The sequence below is a fragment of the Bison bison genome, unplaced genomic scaffold (assembly GCF_000754665.1).
Source record: "Bison bison bison isolate TAMUID 2011002044 unplaced genomic scaffold, Bison_UMD1.0 scf7180017864190, whole genome shotgun sequence".
Taxonomy (NCBI): domain Eukaryota; kingdom Metazoa; phylum Chordata; class Mammalia; order Artiodactyla; family Bovidae; genus Bison; species Bison bison.
The window spans coordinates 1,317,863-1,338,769 of NW_011494762.1; the positions used below are offsets into that span (position 1 = coordinate 1,317,863).

The following is a 20,907-nucleotide window of genomic DNA, read 5'->3' on the forward strand; positions in this document are numbered from 1 at the left end:
AAAAAAAAAAAAACACCGACTTGGACACTTTAAAATGGTGAATTTTACGGTGTGTGTGTGTGTGTGTGTATGTATATATACACATAAAGAAATATGAGAAATATAAAGAAAGGTGAAAGGGCAACCAAGGTGAGAAAGCCTCAAAGCCTCTGGAGGCTTCCTGATGGCAAGAGACGGGTGTGGAGACACAACAGCCAAACCTTAAAAGGGAAATGAACAACAGCATAACAAACAAGACCTTCCAACACAGGTATTCCTTCTAAGTACCAGGAGCTGGAAAAAAGAAACAAAAAAATTCTGCCTTTTATGTCAATAATTTTAGAGAATAAAACAATAATAATACCTGCTTATTAAATAAACACCTCAATGTATAGTAAGGGTTTTATGTACTATGGTAAAGAAGGCTCAGCACCAAAGAATTGATGCTTTTGAACTGTGGTGTTGGAGAAGACTCTTGAGAGTCCCTTGGACTGCAAGGAGATCCAACCAGTCCATCCTAAAGGAGATCAGTCCTGAGTGTTCATTGGAAGGACTGATGTTGAAGCTGAAACTCCAATACTTCACTTGATGTGAAGAGCTGACTCATTGGAAAAGACCCTGATGCTGGGAAAGACTGAAGGCAGGAGAAGGGGACGACAGAGGATGAGATGGTTGGATGGTATCACCGAGTTGACAGACATGAGTTTGAGTAAACTCTGGGAGTTGGCGATGGACAGGGAAGTCTGGCGTGCTGCAGTCCATGGGGTCGCCAAGAGTCAGACATGACTGAACTAAACTGACTGAACTGGTGACCAAACATGAACAACCAAAGCGTTCCTCTATGGGTTGCAGTCGATTAACTTACCTACTTCACTCAACTATCAGAGTAATAACATCAGAACATTTCCCAGAACTGAGAAATACAAGGGGCCACTAAGTGCCAAGCACAGTCAATTAAAACAAAACAAAAACCCATAGCAGGGTTTGACTCATCATCATAAAATTATAGAACATCAGAATAAAGAGAAAATCTTAAACGTTTTCAGAGGGAAAAAAATAGGTCATGTGTAAACAATTATGAATCATGGGCCTCAATGTTTCCCAACAGAACCTTTGAAAGCTTGAAGACAATGCAATAAGGCACTGAAAATTCAAAGAGAAATGATTTCTAACCAAGAATTCTAAACTGAGCCAAACTTTCAATCAACAGTAAGGGTAGGTTAAAAGTACTTTGGAATATCCATATTTTCAATATGCTTTTCCTCCCTTTTATGTACCCTTTCTCAGGAAGCTATGGGATAATTTGCCCCATCAAAAAGACAGCATGAACCAAGTAATAGTAAGATGGAGGATGATCCAACCCAGTGAAGTGGCCAAGGGAAACCCCTGGACAACATTTGTGCTGCAGGTCTCTGGAGTGCCAGTCCTGGCTGGCAGAGGGAGGGCTCCAAGAGAGCAAGCCGCTAGGGAAACTGCAATGTCAGATTATTCGAGGCATTTGGCTTTGTGGAAAATAACCCTGGGAGGAGCCTAAATCTTTACACAAATGTCATCTTCTCAATGAGACTTACCCTTTATCACCCTATTTAGCATTGCCACCCAGACTTGTATTTATATTCCCAATTCCCCGATGGTGTTCTGCTTTCCCCCTTGGCACCTATCAACTACCACACTATGTATTTTACTTATTATGTTTGTTGTCTGTCTCGCAAGGGGCATGTAAATATCACAAAAGAAGGAATTTTTGCCTAGTATGTTCACTGATGTATCCAAGCACCAAGAATAATAGCTGACACAACGGCAGGCACTCAGTAAATATTTGTTAAGGGATCAGTAAGAGGTACACAAATCACTAAATAAACAAAAAGTTAAGCAATTTTTACTCTATAAAAAAGTAAATTATGAACAAGTGTTTTTGTCATATAAAAATAGAAAACATTACATGATTTGGCAGAAAATAAACAATTTAAAGTTATAATAATGTAGATACCAAATATTAATTTAATGACAATTATAAATATACATTATAAATATAATGACAATTATAATATGATAAGCATGGAGGGAGAAGAATGGGAGAGGAAGTAAAATACTTCAGCTGCTATAAGAGAAAGTCAATAGTGTCTAGAAGCAGCAGTACAAAGATATGAAGTATTTCTATACTTTATGAAAAGTAAAGATATGAAGTATTTCTATACTTTACTTTTCATAAAGTATAGAAATACTTCTATTCATGAAAAATGAATAGCTAGAAAAGTTACAAGAGGTTGCTTCTAGGAAAGACAAGGATCAAAAGATCAAAGGACTGTTGGTTTGCTTTTGGTTAAGCATTTCAAATGTCCTCATTTGGGAATCTGACTAAACCAAGCCACTGCTGCTGCTGCTGCTAAGTTGCTTCAGTCGTGTCCGACTCTGTGCCATCCCATAGATGGCAGCCCACCAGGCTTCCCCGTCCCTGGGATTCTCCAGGCAAGAACAATGGAGTGGGTTGCCATTTCCTTCTCCAATGCATGAAAGTGAAAAGTGAAAGTGAAGTCACTCAGTCATGTCCAACTCTTAGCAACTCCATGGACTGCAACCTACCAGGCTCCTCCGACCGTGAGATTTTCCAGGCAAGAGTACTGGAGTGGGGTGCCATCGCCTTCTCCAACCAAGCCACTAGCTTACAGCAAAGGACTGTTGGTTTGCTTTTGGTTAAGCATTTCAAATGTCCTCATTTGTGAATCTGACTAAACCAAGCCATGAGCTCTTTCAATAAGGATAGAATTAAATTTTAAATTGTTTCCTTTGTTGTGTTCTGAAAAATATCATTGAGGTTATCACAGCAAATGCTCTATCAGCCAACATAAGAAGTAGCCCAAAGGTGGACACATTCTTACTAGCTGGTACTACCAAAAGCACCTAACTAGTATAACCCCAAAATAAAGTCATGTTCTCTCTACATGCTATAAAAGTCATACCTGAAAGGTTCCTGTGTTTACACCCTGGCTCTAAACTTATTCACTGTGAGTCCTTCAACAATGCCATTCTCCTCCCAGGCCTCTAGATATATATCACATATCTATAAAATGAAAACTACATAATCTTTGACACTTCAAAATAGGCATGCAAACAGGATAAACAAAAAATAAACTGTATGATATTGAGTGGACTGTACTAATTCTAATCAATTGCTTCTTCTCCTCAAAATTCTTCAATGTATAACATAATCTGACACATTTACCAAGATATGAAAACCACCAGGGTAAAAGACAGGCAGGAGTGGAGAAAGGCACAATGTTGGCAAGACTACTGGAGCTGGAAAGAGGGATCAATACAAGGAAGTCTAAAAATAGAATTTAAGCAACTGATAAGTGAGCAATTAACTAGAATGAGTGCCAAAGGTATGAGAAACATACAATGGGAACCAAAAATAAATGATTCATTTTGAGGATAGATGGCAGGGAGTTGGTGAGAGGAAAAAGAAAATAATGTTCAGAACAGGCCTTGAAAGCAAAATTCAGTTTTAACTGCAAATTGAGAGAAAGGGTATTTCAGGCTTTAAAAAAAAAAACCCCAAAAAACAGAAATTTTAAAAATGAATTTCTTTCTTTTTGGGTGGAGGCGGTTGTTGTCTGGAGAAAGATAACAAAGAGAGGGTATATAAAGATAACAAAGAGAGGGTATATAAAGATATGTAGAAGTGATATAAAAAGGCAATTTGAGACCAGATAGTGGAAGACTTGGAATGCTAAAACAAAGAGCTGGAACTTTATCCTATGGGCCATGGGATACCATTGAAAATTTTAGGAAGTGAGAGACATGATCCGACATGTGCTTTCCCCAGCAGCAATGTGAAAGATGGACTGGAGAAAAGATAAGCTGACTGGGGGCAGGGAGACCAAGCAGTGGCTACTGCAAAGATCCAGAGGAAAGAGATCGAGGCCTGCACCAAACAGTGGGAGTGAAAATGAAAACACAATGGGGATTTTCACCCATTGCTAGAGGCTTTTTGTTTTATTTATGGTTTTAATACTGTCAATTCACACCATTCAAAATAAGAATATACAATGAAAAAAGTCTTCCTCTCACCTCTTCCCAATCATTCAATTCCTCACTCCAGAGGCAATTAATTTCTCACACATGCTTCCAGAGACTTTTTTTGTGCATAAACAAGTAAATTTTATATATAAGAGAGATATATAGAGAGATGCCAATATGCATGCATGCATGCTAAGTTGCTTCAGTTGGTCTGACTCTTCGCGATCTATGGACTGTAGCCCATCAGGCTTCTCTGCCAGCAAGAATACTGGAATGGGTTGTCATGCCCTTCTCCAGGAGATCTTCCCAACCCATGGAATGAACCCATATTTTTTACATCTATCTCCACCAGCACCACCTGAGAAGCCCCATATATGCCAATGTTGCTGCTGCTGCTGCTAAGTCGCTCAGTCGTGTCCAACTCTGTGCGACCCCACAGATGGCAGCCCACCAGGCTCCCCCAGGCAAGAACACTGGAGCGGGTTGCCATTTCCTTCTCCAATGCATGAAAGTGAAAAGTGAAAGTGAAGTTGCTCAGACGTGTTCGACTCTTAGCAACCCCATGGACTGCAGCCCACCAGGCTCCTCCGTCCATGGGATTTTCCAGGCAAGAGGACTGGAGTGGGGTGCCATTGCCTTCTCCGATATATGCCAATATATACATACAAATATGTATGATTATTCTTATCCATGTCTTTTTAACACAAATAATAACATATTATTCACATTGTTCTTTACATTTTGCTTTTTCACATTCAGTCCTTTAAAAAGGTGATTCAGCTATACAGCAAATACCAACACAATACTGTAATTATCCTCCAATTAAAAAAATTTAAACAAAAAAGTAATTTAGCAATATATAAATACATACCCACAAATATATATATATATATATAAAAAGAACTATCAGTCAGTCAGCTCAGTTGCTCAGTCGTGTCTGACTCTGCAACCCCATGGACTGCAGCACACCAGGATTCCCTGTCCATCACCAACTCCAGGAGCTTACTCAAACTCATGTCCATTGAATCAGTGATGCCATCCATCTCATCCTCTGTCATTCCCTTTTCCTCCTGCCTGCAATCTTTCCCAGGATCAGGGTCTTTTCCAATGAGTCAGTTCTTCTCATCAGGTGGCCAAAGTATTGGGAGTTTCAGCTTTAGCATCAGTCCTTCCAATGAACATTCAGGACTGATTTCCTTTAGGATTTACTGGTTGGATCTCCTTGCAGTCCAAGGGACTCTCAAGAGTCTTATCCAACAACACAGTTCAAAAGCATCAATCCCCACGGATTATACACTCCATGGAATTCTCCAGGCCAGAATATTGGAGTGGGTAGCCTTTCCCTTCTCCAGGGGATCTTCCCAACCCAGAGACTGAACCCAGGTCTCCTGCATTGCAGGCGGATTCTTTACCAGCTGAGCCACAAGGGAAGCCCATAAAGAACCATAAAAATGCTCATATTCATTGATAAAGACTCCTTTATCAATGGAATGAAAAGGGCCAATTTCTATAAGAAATTTAAAATAATTAAGAACTAAATATAAAACAAGAAAATATAAGAGATGGGTTATGGTGATCTTTGTTCTCTCACTTCACAATTGAGTTGATTTCTTTAATTAGCAGATATTAATTTTCAAAAGGAACAATACAAAAACATTTCAGTTAGTATTAACAAAATAAAGCAACTAAGTGTCCATTTGATGTTTTTAAACTATGGTGTTGGAGAAGATTCTTGAGAGTCCCTCGGACTTCTAGGAGATCCAATCAATCCATCCTCAAGGAAATCAGTCCTGAATATTCATTGGAAGGACTGATGCTGAAGCTGAAACTCCAATACTTTGGCCACCTGATGTGAAGAGCTGACTCATTTGAAAAGACCCTGATGTGGGAAAGATTGGAGGAGGGAGGAGAAGGGGACGACAGAGGATGAGATGGTTGGATGGCATAATTGACTCAATGGACATGAGTTTGAGTAAACTCCAGGAGATGGTGATGGTCAGGGAGACCTGCGTGCTGCAGTCCATGGGGTCACAAAGAGTCGGATACAACTGACTGAACTGAACTGACTGAAGTGTCCATTTCTTTTTGTCACAAAGGTGTCTGATATCTAATACCTGAATCTTTTTGTCAACTATCACCACTATATACACAGATTACATACAGACAGAAATACCAACACTCTTAACTTTAAAACTATCAGGAAATGGAGCAGCCTTAGCACAAACCACCAAGGACACAGTAGCCAACAAGGAAAACAATTGCTTTCATGGACATGTACTTGGAACAGGCTTTGCCAATATCTGGGGTTATAAATGATGCCAGAGAATCACTTACCCTGAGGTATTTTGCTAGTGTTTTTCCCAACTCTCCTAGTCTATTTTAACTGAAAGATAAAGTGCATAGCTCAGAGGGAAAAAACACAAGTCTTCTCAGCCACAAGGAGTCAGTACTTGACTTCTGCAGGAGACAGTTAACTAATTAACTCATTAAATTAGAGACAATTACTTGGCAATGTCACTGAGCCTGCTGCCTGAACAGACAAAACAAAAGAGGGAATTTAGAACTGAAACTAGAATCTACCCACAGTCAGCCAAAAGGCTAGAACATTTCCTTAACAAAGAAAAGCAGGTACCTCAAAAATGGGTGATATATTTAAACTAAAAATATTTTTTAAAATAAGAATGACCTATCTATTTTAAATAACTTCATTACTTTTAATGTTGATTTTAATTGACTGGATAATAATGCTTGCTGCTGCTGCTTCAGTCATGTCCGACACTTAAACAAACAAAAAAAGGAAACATGGCCTAAAGTAACACAGCTAGAAACAAGAAAAGGTTAAGTGGGCTTACTAGACTTTTTCTGCTAACCAAAATGACTTGCATGTTTACACTAAAAATGAGAAAAAGCAATTTAAGACAAACTTTTGGATCTCCTAGGCTAACACTTATGCTAAAAAATTAATATATTAATTTAGTTGCACAATATTGTTTCTATTTTGTTCCTATCAAAGACTGAACTAAAATGACTTGAAATGAAATTAGCCAAATATTATATCCATACTCCAAATAACTTTAGAGTTAATCATCTGCCATTTCAAAGATGTTTCTTAAGCAGTCAGTCATAAATCCTTCTTGGGCAAGAAGTCAAGAACACATAAAAGACATAGATAAGAAGTAGCTGACAGTATCAGAAAAAAAACACGTGGTTTATTTTCTCAATTAAACTTTTTTAAAACCTAACTGAAGTGCTTTAATGTAAAAGTGCCCATAGCTTTGGCATTTCCAGAAATATTTTGAGTATAGTTCATATGTGTTTGAAAAAGCCTTGACATTCTGAAGCATGAGAAAGAAAATGGATCTTAATGAAAGATTAGAATCTTTATATATTTAATCAAAATCATTGCTGATAAAAGACAGTATGGTTTCATACACAGATTTATGTTATACTTTCACTGAACTACCTCTAGCTTCAAAAGAGACAATCACGTTTTCCAGAAATGTTCTATCAAGCCAACAGATCAACACATCAAGACCTCACGTGACTGTAGTTAACTGGATACTAATAACTCCTTTGCAATTTTACCAAATATAACTTTAAGTAACCTTTAGAATGTATGCAACCAACATCACAGGTTAATTATAAAGCAGACTTTACAAAGAGTTTACATACTACATTTCCACTAAGGGAAGAAAAAAAAAAGGTTAACTTAAAATTCAAGAACACAAATGAGTAAATAGGCCCAAACAGTTTTAACAAGAACATGAATGAGTAAATAGGCCCAAATAGTTTTAATGATATAAATTAGCTGTTTAAATGGTGTAAGTTTAAAAACAGAGATTTTTTATTTTTATATTTCTAAAAGATTTTCCAGAAATTATAAAGGAAAGTTCTGATAGGCTGTGACTAGAAAGTTGGTTACTTTTTAAAAATTATACAGTGTGTCAAGATCAAGGATTTTCTTTTTCAGTACGCCCACCAAAACCAAGGTAATATATCTAGAAGCACTTCTTACTAAGCCGAAAATCTGCTTTAATCTTTCAGGTTATTTTGTATTCATTTTAAAACATTTATCAAGTACCAACTTTGTGCTGGGCACCAGGCCTAGCACTAGGGATGCAGAATCAAGAAAACATAGTTCCTGCCCTCAAATCACTCAGAGACCATGGCATGATGGACACTGAAACTAAGGTCAGAAAAGAGGTTCAAATCTCCTGTGTTGTTAAATAGTAGAGATTTCTGGAGCAAACACACACTTCTCAGAGTCTCTTTAATGAGAAATTACAGAAAGGTAGACGGCCCAGGGACGGGGGAGCCTGGTGGGCTGCTGTCTCTGGGGTCGCACAGAGTCGGACACGACTGAAGTGACTTAGCAGCAGAAGGCCGTGGCATCCCACTCCAGCACTCTTGTGCCTGAAAAATCCCACGGATGAAGGAGCCTGGTGGGCTGCAGTCCATGGGGTCGTTAGGAGTCGGACACGACTGAGGGACTTCACTTTCACTTTCCACTTTCACGCATTGGAGAAGGAAATGGCAACCCACTCCAGTGTTCTTGCCTGGAGAATCCCAGGGACGGGGGAGCCTGGTGGGCTGCCGTCTATGGGGTCGCACAGAATTGGACATGACTGAAGCGACTTAGCAGCAGCAGCAGCAGCAGCAGATCTTTTTTAAGCGAAAAAAGTGAGATCTTGAACACCAAAGTATTTGAAAATTATAAAGCTAATGCAGATTGACATAGTTAATCTAAAATGCTTAGAAACACAGAAAAGCAGCAGATCCCAGTTTTCCTCCTTGCATTCTGAATTTTTCTGCTTCTGCTCAAACATGAAGGAGTTACTAACTCTTCACCCTTATTCTAACCAAGGTTTCCTTAGGGTTGGCTTCTACTATTCTTGGGTTTATCAGAAAATCAGTCCTGACTGGTCTAGGCAGCTTCATCTCTGCTTATCCAACATGTGGCTGTAACATGAGTCAAAACAAACTGTTCCTCCCTGACTTTGTTCCAATTGAGATAAACTGACATTTTCAGATTGCAACATCCTTGCGATTTCTAACTCTCAAAGGACAATGTCATAAAATTTGGTAACTACAAATACCACACAGAGCATTTCCTCCACAGAAAAAAGAATTACATGAGCAAAGGAAGAGAAAGACTTCTACCAGGGCAAGAGTTGAGCACATGAAGCTAATCTTGTTGTCCTTCACTATTACTGCTCTTACTCCTAATGCAAGCCAAATTTAGTCCGGAATGCATGCCCTTTCACTACTCAAGCACTCTATGTAACAAGCAAAGACCACAACAGATCCAACAACACAACTTCTGTTACAATAGTGCAATGTGGAATTCAATAGCAGAAATTATATTTTAATGAGAAAAAATAATTAATACATATAGCCACATCGATTTTAACAACTCTATGAAGCCACGTTAATTTTTTAAAACAGATTTTAATGAGTGACACAAAATTTTTCTGGTATTTACTAAAATCTACACACGCATTTTTTAGGAAAAGGCAGTTTTATACATCTAATTAGCATTTTCAGTTGCATATTTCACTTACACTGGAAACAAAACCTATTTAATATTGCAAAAAAAATTTCTCCAGAAATCTGCCTTTCTCAGATTGTTTCATGAAATACTATCTTTTTGCATTAATATGTGTATTTTTACTATCTGTTACATCAAGGCCTACTATCAGCTACCATGCAATGTCTAACAAAGTGCAGAGGTGGAAGACTCCAGTTACTCACTGAAATTAACAGAAGTTACCATAATAAGCTAAGTCTTTCAAAACAATTTAACCCCTAAAAATGGCCAAAAACCTTGGAAATAATGACCCCAGAGAATTCAGTAACTGGAACTAGAATGTTTCATAGCAGATTAAGTTGAATAATTTGCATTGTTCTTAAAAATACTTCAGTTTCTTGGTCTAAGTAACCATGGGAACATTCAAGGGGCATATATATTTACAAGCCCGGACAAATCACGTGTTTGATAATCAAGGTGTAGCTCCCAGGTGTATCGAATGCTTTACTGTTGGTAAGCCTTGATTACATAGCAAGATTTTTGCCATAAGAAAAAAAGGCCTTTTATCCTGGCAGGGAGCAGTGACAGATCAACAAAATGCAATGTAGGAACTGGGCCTGGATCCTGATTTTAATAAAACAACTTAAAAAAAAAAAAGAAACAAGCATGGAAACTACAACTCTGAATTGAAATTCATTTATTAAGGAAAAATTTTAGGTGCAGGAAGTATTGTGGTTTGTTTGGTTTGTTTTTCAGAGTCATCATCTTTTAGAGATAGACACTGAAGTATTTATGGATGCAGTGATAAGATGTCTGAGAATTGCTTCAAAATAATCCCCTGCAGCTGCAATATAAATGAAGCAAAATTATCCATGATAGTCGAAGATTCGTGAAGGTAGATGGCAATTCATTATGCTATTTTCTTTAAATTCATATGTTTGAAATTTTTCATAATAAAAAAGGCTACCCCAAAAATGAGATGATTCTATATGTACTACCATACCTGCATTGCCATACAATGTTAAGTAAATAAGCCAAGTTGTATTAACATACATAAAGCAAGTCTCCTCCATTTACTATATAACCTTGAGCAGGTTGCTTAACCGTTCTGGGGCTCAGTTTTCTCATCTATAAAATGGGAATATTAATGGCACCTACCTTATAGAGTTGTCCTGAGAATTACATACAGTGATTTGTATAAAAAGCTTAAAATAGTCCCTACAACATAACAGTTAACAAACAATAGTACAGTTCTAGAAGCCATGGCACTGGTTTCAGTGAGCCATGTTTCAGAAATTTCAGCAGTGCTAAAAGAGAGCTGAACAGAACAGGGAGATGATTTTTCACAAATTACAAACATAAAGAATGAATTGTAAGTCTCTCTTTCAGGTCTGCGTCTTGGTATTCCTTGGTTGGACTACTATTCCTTCTCTGGTTAAGACAGAGCAACAGAAGGTTTAAATGAAAACTCTGCACATACTTCCAGTCTCCCAGTTTTTAATCATGGCTCTACCCCTTCTCAGGATCTATAGATTTGAGAGAGAAATTACCTTTTGTGGAGATATTTCTGATTATGGGGATTTGTGAAGATCTTCAGATGTATATTTTAAGAATGTAATTAATAATTAACTGATTACATGTACATAATCACAAGTACTTATTAGCATCCTTAGTCACTTTCTAGGTCCAGCACAGTTACCTGGGGAACACAAGGGACTGAGATCCTTTTCAGGAAAGAAAAGTCCTCAGCTCAGAAGAAAAGGAAAGGGACAAAGAACTAAGTTTTATCAGGTTCTCTGAGTGCCAGGCACTATTTACACATTATCTTATCCTTGTAATATCCCTATATGCTAGATGCAGTTATCCTTTCTTAAACAGATGAGAAGACAGACTCCCACAGAAATCTAAACACCTAAGGTCACTCAGCAAAAGGGATCAAAGAGGATTCAGATTCTGGTTAGACTACAAAGCCCATGTAAGGTTCTGGCTACTTTCTGTTGCCTCCTGGATAAAAAGGAGTCAACCAAGGCCCAGATCAAGATATCCTAAGAATGCTACGGACAGGAGGAAATTAAATTGGAACAATCACAGTCTACTCAAGGTAGAGTAGAAAATTCATGAGAAAGCACAGAAATATATGAGAAAGCTTACATTTCAATATGATCTATCTTTAAATACAATCAATTTAACATATAAACTGAATCATTCAACTTTCAAGGTGAAAGACCTCCGACAGGTTCCACAACATTTTTTTAGAAAAGAATCCAAACTCTTCTTCATGGTCTATAAACAAGGTCCTGCTTGGTGTGGTTCCTTCAGCCTCATCTCTTACTGCCCATTCACCCCCTCACTCACTGAGGCCTCAGGAGCACTGGCCTCATTTTTGTTTGTTGAACATACCAAATCCTATCCACATCCAGGCCCTTGCACATGTGGAATTCTCTCTACTTACTTTTCAGTTCTCAGCCCTGATATCACTTCCTTACGGGCCTTCACTGGCCACCATCTTGAAAAACGATCACCTTTTCCATCATTCTACTTATTGGAATTGTCACAATCCTGTGATTAATATTTCTTTTTTTTTAATGTGTGGTCTTTGTTATTGTCTGTCTCGCCCCTACCCAGAATGTGAGGTCATACCTTCATTAAACAGCTCTGTCGTACCTACAAACCTCGCACAGTGCCTAGCCTATTTATTGACTGGTAGTAGGACATAGATCGGAGAAGACAATGGCACCCCACTCCAGTACTCTTGCCTGGAAAATCCCATGGATGGAGGAGCCTCGTGGCCTCGTGGGCTGCAGTCCATGAGGTCGCCAAAAGTCGGACACGACTGAGCGACTTCACTTTCACTTTTCACTTTCACGCATTGGAGAAGGAAATGGCAACCCACTCCAGTATTCTTGCCTGGAGAATCCCAGGGATGGGGGAGCCTGGTGGGCTGCCGTCTATGGGGTCGCACAGAGTTGGACACGACTGAAGCGACTCAGCAGCAGTAGCAGCAGGACATACATAGCATTTAATAACTCTAATGTTTTAATCTTAATTATTTTTTCATCTGTCTAGTTGATTCAAGGATAAAGTCTTCACTATGTTGCTAGCACACCCTTAATGCCTAATACTTTTTTAAAAATAAGAACTCTATATAGTTTATGGCAAATATTTTATAAACTAAAGATAAAGGCTATTATCTTCAATTCCTATAGCCTGAAAAACTGGTGAAAACCTTAATCAGGGTGGCTAAGAAAACTACAGATCCCTTTCTGTGTGTCTCTTACTGGTTTCTTCAACCCAGTTCATGCTGGGGAGTCTCTTTTAACTTCATGTTCTGAATTACTACAGAGAAGGCAATGGCAACCCACTCCAGCACTCTTGCCTGGAAAATCCCATGGATGGAGGAGCCTGGTAGGCTGCATTCTATGGGGTCACTAAGAGTCGGACACGACTGAGGGACTTCACTTTCACTTTTCACTTTCACGCATTGGAGAAGGAAATGGCAACCCACTCCAGTGTTCTTGCCTGGAGAATCCCAGGGACAGGGGAACCTGGTGGACTGCCATCTATGGGGTCACACAGAGTCAGACATGATTGAAGCAACTTAGCAGCAGCAGCAGCAGCTGAATTACTAAGTTCTTACTTTTAAATTATGTACTTGCTCAAAATTTAACACATATACATTGAGATTTTGTTTTTATTTCCCCTGAATTCTTACCTCAACCCCGTTAACATTATCTATCCTTCTGTATATACACCTGTCTTTCCTCATTTATAAAGAAAAAAAAAGTGCTAGTCGCTCAGTTGTGTCCCACTCTTTGTGACCCCATGGAGTACAGCATGACAGGTTCCGCTGTCCGTGGAATTCTCCAGGCAAGAATACTGGAGTGGGTAACCATTCTCTTCTCCAGGGGATCTTCCTGATTGAACCTGGGTCTTCTGACTGCAGGCAGATTCTTTACCATCTGAGCCACCAGGAAAGCCCCAAGAATACTGGAATGGGTAGCCATTCCTTTCTCCAGGAGATCTTCCTGATCCGGGGGTCAAACCTGTGTCTCCCACAGTGCAGGCAGACTCATTTATAGTACATTTGAAATCCCTCTAAATCAGCTGGAGTAAGTCTAACTCATTCTTTTTAGTATCTGCTTAATTTTCCACAGTTGTTATTTCATAATTTTCCTACCACTGCCCTTTGATAGCATTTATTTTGTGTCCCCCAGCTTTTTTTTGTTTTTGAGGAACAACTGAGTGCTGACACTAACAATCTAATACATATATATTCTTATGAGTATTTTTACTTCTCTGGGATAAATATCCCCAAAATAGGATTGTTTCTTTAACTGGTTATCTTTTTATTTTAAACCATTGCCAATTGCTTTGCAAAGAGTCTTTGTTTCCACAAATGCACTGTGAGAGCACCTTTTTTCTCCACATTTGGCCTCAGTAGATATTATCATCTTTCAATACCTGATTCTCTTATTTTAACTGTAATATTGTGATACACTTCCTACACTTTGGAAAACATAGCCCTAACTCATATTTCAACAAAATAGAAAAGTCTCCTGCTAAAAGCTAATTCCCTTTTCAGCTGCAGGTTATTGCCAAAAGTAAATAAATACATAATATGTAAAAAAATATTTATTGAATAAAGGACATTTCTTTCAATTAAAAATTTATGTTATCATAAAAACCCTAAAGAAGAATCACTGTTTGCTTTACATTAGCAGCAGCATCTTCTACTTATTTTCTAATGTAAAATAAACAAGACAGAAAAAAATGGATTTTCATAATTTGATATGGGATACGATCTTCTAGTTATACTGGTGATGAGAAAAAGGGATAAAAATAGTATTTGATTTCTACATTGCCACACATTTTGGGTCTAGCATATATTATGCTACAGTCTCAACATGTATTGCTTTTATCATAGGATACACTGGTAAATGAACAACAGAAAAATCTATCAACTTAAAAAGAAAAAAAAGAGATCTTCAAAAATCATTCACTTAAAACAGTTTTTTGCTTTTGGGCAGCACTGTACGGCCTGCAGGATCTTCATTCCCCCAACCAGGGAATGAACACAGGGCCACAGCAGTGAAAGAGCCAAGTCCTAATAATCACTGGACCACCAGGGAAGTCCCTTAAAACTGCTTTTTGATAAACCTCAGTTCAGTTCAGTCGCTCAGTCGTGTCCGACTCTGCAACTCCATGAATCACAGCACGCCAGGCCTCCCTGTCCATCACAACTCCTTTGCCACAAAACAGACCATACCAGATTAACTCTTCATTTTTAAATTTGCCAGGTTTATAACAAACAGCCTATGACATCCCTGTTGTCCTTACCTCACCTTCCTCTTCACTGTTTCCCTTGTCTCCTTTTGCTACTATATACCTCTGATGTAGCAGATTTGGGTCAATAATAGTGTGTGGCTGAGAGAGGTAAAAGAAGACATAAATCCAGAATTGACGGTTTCAAGGGTACTAACAGTAAAATATTAGCTTGATAGCTGGTTGTAAAATTACAGCAGTCTAACACATAAGAATTCATTTGCTGTGCTCTAATTTTAAGTACTTGGGGGGGGCAGGAAAAAGAATCCTAGTGAATACTATTGTTCTTTTCTTTTAATTAATAGAAAACGCAGCTTATCAAAATTTGAGAAATGATGAACATAAAAAAAAACCTATTTCTCTATACTCAGAATCAAAATGCTTACTTACTCTTATCAACTCGCACATAAATGGACTTGCACATAAAATGGAGCGTCATTAAACATAGGTATAATATCACTTTCAAACAGGAGTATTTTGCCTTTTACAAAACAAATGACTGTTAGCCACACCAGCTAGTTGTGAATTTAGACAGTCAATGCCATAGTTCTAAATTTTCCAGAATTTTTCAATTGCATTCTAAAATTCAAAATTATATCTTCTTGTAGTCTTTAATTAGCTCAAATGACCCTGAATTCAAGTGACCCCTCAAATCCTACCAAAACAAAATTATATTAATCACAGAAAAATCTAGATTTTACTCTTTGACTTGACCCTTTTCTGTGACACTCTAAACTCCCATGAGGCCATTCTCCTTCACTTCCACTCCTCCTCCTTCCATTTCAATTGATAATATCACTTATAAATCAGTCCTTTATTCCCTGTCTTGTTTATTTTATAATTAATTCTCCTAATCCAAGGTTTCATCTACCACCTATACAAAACTTGTATCTGACTTCAACTTATTGGGACACATGTATTTAGCAACCAAACTTTAACAATCCCCTCACCCAACTCCTCAAATAGACACCTTATAAATTAACATCTATCATAAAAATGCTAGATTCACTACTCTTTCCTTTACTTTCATATTTAATACCACATTCAATTGATTTCATCCCTTCCAAAGTCCCTAGTATCATCCTTCCATTCCATTTCCCCAGCCATCAGCCACTCCAGGTCATTATCTCCCACATGAATTATTTCAATGGCCTCTTAACAGATCTCTCTACCTACTTTCAACCTCTCCACACTTTATCCAACATACACAAAGAGCTGCCAGAATTTACCCACTTCAATTTGCCCACTGAGAAACCCAGAGTGCCTTCCTACTGTTTCAAATCCAAAGTCCTTGGCCAAATGTTCTAGATAGTCACAGTGGAAAGGTATTATATTTCAGCACCTAAGAAACCAATTTTTTTTTCCTTTAATTTCTTAACAAACACAGTTGCAGTTAGACTTTTACATGCCTCTAGCTTTTAGCACGGAGAAGGCAATGGCATCCCACTCCAGTACTCTTGCCTGGAAAATCCCATGGATGGAGGAGCCTGGTAGCCTGCAGTCCATGGGGTCGCAAAGAGTCGGACACGACTGAGCGACTTCCCTTTCTCTTTTCGCTTTCATGCATTGGAGAAGGAAATGGCAACCCACTCCAGTGTTCTTGCCTGGAGAATCCCAGGGACGGGGGAGCCTGGTGGGCTGCAGTCTATGGGGTCTCACAGAGTCGGACATGACTGAAGCGACTTAGCAGCAGCAGCTTTTAGCAGCAGCAGCTTTCAAAAGTCATTCCAGTTCAAGAACCCACAAGTGGTATCATGTAAGGGTTAAGAATATGGATTCTAGAGTTTGACTAGAATGCAGTCTCTACCATTTATGAGCTAAGTGACATTAACCAATTCATTCAACTTCATCTATTTAACAGGAGGGGTTTCCCAGGTGGCTCAGTGGTAAAGAATCTGTCTGCCAATGCACGAGTATCAAGAGATACAGGTTTGATCCCTGAGTTGGGAAAATCCCCTGCAGAAGGAAATGGCAACCCATTCCAGTATCCCTGCCTAGAAAAATCTCATGGACAGAGGAGCCTGGTGGGCTACAGTCAATGGGGTCAGAGAGTCAGACACAACTTAGCGACTGAGCATGATTTAACAGGGAAAATAATGCTATCTCCTAAGGTTGTTAAAGAATCCGCCTGCAATGCTGGAGACCCAGGTTCAACCTCTGGATTAGGAAGATCTCCTGGAGAAGGAAATGGCAACCCACTGCAGTATTCTTGCCTGGAGAATCCAATGGACAAAGGAATCTGGTGGGCTACAGTCCATGGGGTCACAAAGAGTCAGACACGACTGAGTGACTAAGCATGCAGAAAGGTTGTTATGAAAATTAATAAGATATCCTTACCTGAAATATTGTAAATTAACTATACGTCAGTTTAAAAAGAAAAAAAATTAATACCCGAAAAGACTAAGCCAATGCTCAGCATACTTCAGAATGATCAGTAAATGATAGCCATTGTCATTATTATTACATGACCACAAGGATCTAGAGAAATCAATTTGACTATCATACCAGAGGCTATAATTTGCCTTCATTGTTCTGGACTCCCTCAACCACAAGTTGTGGGACATGGGACAGGTCTCAAAGAGAAACTAGTCACGTTTACCTGTCCATTCAAGTCTGGGCTCAATTCTCCCCTTTAATTATTCATCATGTTAGTGTCTACTACTAAACTAAATACAAGTACATACATGACACACAGTAAATAATTCCCAGTGACTATTCCGATAAATACGTTAAGTTGCTAAAGAAATGCATAGGTAGTATGTATTTTTGCCTGCTATTGTTTCTAAAATATTTAAAAAAACATATGCATCTAAAACAAAACTGTTTCTAAATAATGCCCTACAGCTTCAAGTAACTATAGTTTGAAGTATTTAAGATATAAATTTAAAATCTATGTTACTTGCTAATAGCCCTCAAACTGATTCAACTAACTATATTCTATATCAAGCTGTTTCAGTTACCAGAAGGTAGTATCTATGTTCTGACCCTTATCAATAACTCTTGGGTCAATGCTTTACCATTACTGCTAAACATGTAGTTAATGAATTCCACAAATTTTCAGTATAAAAAGGGTATCATCAAAATAATGTGTAAAAAGATAAAATTTGAAAGTTTTCAAAAAGCTAGGCATAGTCCCAGCCCTCTCCTTTCCAAAATCAAATCCATATAGAATCACAGATTTTTTTTCCCACAAGATTTTTTAAAGCTGAAAGGACTTCAACTGCCATTTCCTTATAGCCCATTGAGTACTACATGAGAAGATGAAACCCACAGGTAAAATCACAAGATAGGGGCAGGACTGGCAATTGAACCCAATGTTGCCAACACCTGGTCAGTACTCTGTTCAATAGTTCATGAAGCATTTCCACTGATTTTTCCTTTGCCTACTTAATTTAGAAAACAAAATTAACTACATCACATGAATTCCTCATGAAACAATTGAGCACATGGCGTGGTTAACACTGACATATTTTTGGTTATTTTCAAGAATACTTGTGAGAAATCAAGGTTTCAAACCACAAACAGAACATTTCTATTACAATTACTTTTGTTCTGGAAATGATGCTTCCCTTTACCAGAGTTTATAAAATTTAAGATTCTCATTTTCACTAATTGGTCATCTATACAGCCTCCTCCCCAACAATAGCTTAAGCAATCCACATTTCTCAGATAAAAATGTCATCTGCACCAGGCTGATGCACATGTTAGAATCTGTTCCTAATATAGAATCATAGACTTTTGGAGTTGGAAGGAACCTTGGAAGATCACCTCTCATTTTACAGAGGAAACCAACACCCAGCAAGGACCTGCCCAAGGTCAAAGTTGCTATACAAGCACAGGTCCAGAATAGACCCGTTCTCAAAAATTCTCCAAAGAATTCAGAGAAAAATACAGTATTTGGTAGGTCACCTAAGCTTGTCTCCCTTTATATGTACTTAAACACAATTTCCTGCATGCAGAACTTCTGAAATTAAGAAATGAAAACAAAAAACTAAGTCAATTTTTTAAAAGTCTACAGCCAAGTAAGTCACTGATCATAAAAATTTAGCAGAACTGAAGGTGGATTCTTGCAAGAATCACATAAAGTAACATTTTGTAACACAACCCCCAAAGCCCATGGATATAATAAAAATAAATGGAGGAAGAAAAGACACACACAAATTAAGAATAACTATATTATTCTTATCTCTGTAACAAATTGCACAGAGTTGCTTAGAAGCAGGAAAACTTTACAAACATAATTTTCAAAGAACAAAGAATTTTAATCATACCTATCAATTGCACAAGTGTGCCAATATGTTTTGAAATTTTATTTTGGTCACAATGCTTAAAGGGAAGCTGCAATTTTTCTCCTTAGTGATTTTTTTTTAATGTCTTAAGTCATTAAAAAAACAATAATTTGAGGAAAATCTATTTAATCAAATCTTAATAAAATAAGAGTTATAATCTATATTATTTATTCTCATGTTCTGAAGGAAACATGAAAATACTGATAAAACATTCCTGAAAGCGAAGGCCTGAAAAGTACTAGACTTACACGTTCCCCCCACCCCACCCCTACCAAGAAGCAGCACAGGACAGAAGCCATTACCTGTAGGAATATGTTTCTTAACTCCTGAGGATCACCTCGCTTGGTTGTCTGTAAGGGGGAAAAAAAAAAGCCAGTTAATGCTTCACTAGAGATCACATAATCTCTGCAGATTAGAGTTCACAGATGCTAACAATCAATGCTCTTATCTTTCACAAGTGCATCTAGTTGAAAACAAATTAAAAGCACTAATACTGATAACAACTGTCAAATTGGAGTTGTGCGATCACACGGTAGAAAGACAGGTGTGAAAAGCCTAAGAAACAGCAAATCTATCAGATAGATTTCCCCTGGGCTGGAAAGGAAGGGCCATGAGGATCAAGCCCTTACTTTACTCCACATCCACTAGCGACACAGTGAGCATCCACCCACCTTCAAACCAAGAGTCCAGCACGAGTAGAAACAACAGCAAAGTTGGAACACCCAAATTAATCGCATGGCCTACTGGCCTTTCTTCCCGTGGAAAGCAATGCAGAATATAATTATCTCCACGCCTCTTTCTTTCTCCACCCAACCTAAAATAGTGAAAGCAGCTACAACGTTTCTAAATACTTTAGACATCCTGCCACCTGCAGCTCAAATGCCAACCGCTGCCCCTGGCTCCAGAGGCCCCCAAATACTCAATTACTCACCCCCTCCCCCACCACAATACACGGATGCCTTGGGTATCCCCGGCTTTCCATGCCACTTCCTCCCACTCCCTTTCTGATGCCCTCCAACTGCTGGCTCACAATCCCATGTACCTAGGGCAGGATACTCCTCCTCCTTCACGGACCAGTGGTCCTTACAAGCCCCTCCAACTCACAATCCCTCCTCCCTCCCCTCCCCCCGCCGGGCATCCTCTCCCTCCGGTCCAAGCCCCGCACAGTTCTCCCTGGAGCCCCAGGACACGCCATCTAACAATCAGGCCAAAAAGTCAATGGGAAGAGGTGAGGGGCTGCAGGTAGGGTCCCTGGAATGTCTCTTATGAAATAAAGGCAGCAGCAGAGAGTTAGAGTCACCTTGACCGCCATGCTGTGCTCGGAAGCCGGGGACGAGCGAGTGAGCGAGCAGGGCCGAGCTGTCAGGGCGCGCGCGCGCCGCCTCCCCGGCCGCGCCCGCCCTCCCGCTCGCCGGCGCCGCGCGCGTCCCTATGCAAATGAGCCCGGGGCGGGCGGGGCGGCTTGAAGGGCCGTGTCCGGGCCAGAAGCGGCTGGTCAGCAGCGCGGAGGGGGACCGACCTCCCACAGGGACGACCTCGGTGCCAAGCCGTGGGATTCCGACGCGCCGCGTGGTTGCCAGCAGCTGAGTAGCTGCCAGGAAAGCCCCAGGTCTCTTAAGGCCTCTTGGAGGGTGTGGCTTTGGGCGCCGACTTCAGCCAAAGTCGTTTTCCCTTGAGACTTACAGAAACACTTGAGGCCTAGATTGAGCAGGATTTCGAAGGATCAAAGAACGTGTCTCAGTAATAACAACAATAATAATTGAATCGTTG

At 39.2% G+C, this 20,907-nt stretch overlaps 1 protein-coding gene across 2 annotated transcripts in view; it reads right to left on the reverse strand.

The window, feature by feature from the left end:
* SLC25A12 (solute carrier family 25 (aspartate/glutamate carrier), member 12) overlaps nt 1-20,531 on the reverse strand; it is a 99,123-nt gene extending 78,592 nt beyond the window's left edge. The window contains exons 1-2 of one of the 2 annotated variants that reach the window (XM_010843820.1): nt 20,438-20,531; nt 19,440-19,487 (exon numbers count right to left, since the gene is read on the reverse strand). In XM_010843820.1, the coding sequence (XP_010842122.1) occupies nt 19,440-19,487; nt 20,438-20,449 (60 nt within the window). In that variant the 5' untranslated portion in view covers nt 20,450-20,531. Of the gene's footprint in view, nt 1-19,439; nt 19,488-19,808; nt 20,027-20,437 lie in introns of those variants that run through there. The other variant, XM_010843819.1, reaches the window with a different exon arrangement.
* Between the last annotated feature and the right edge of the window lie 376 nt (nt 20,532-20,907).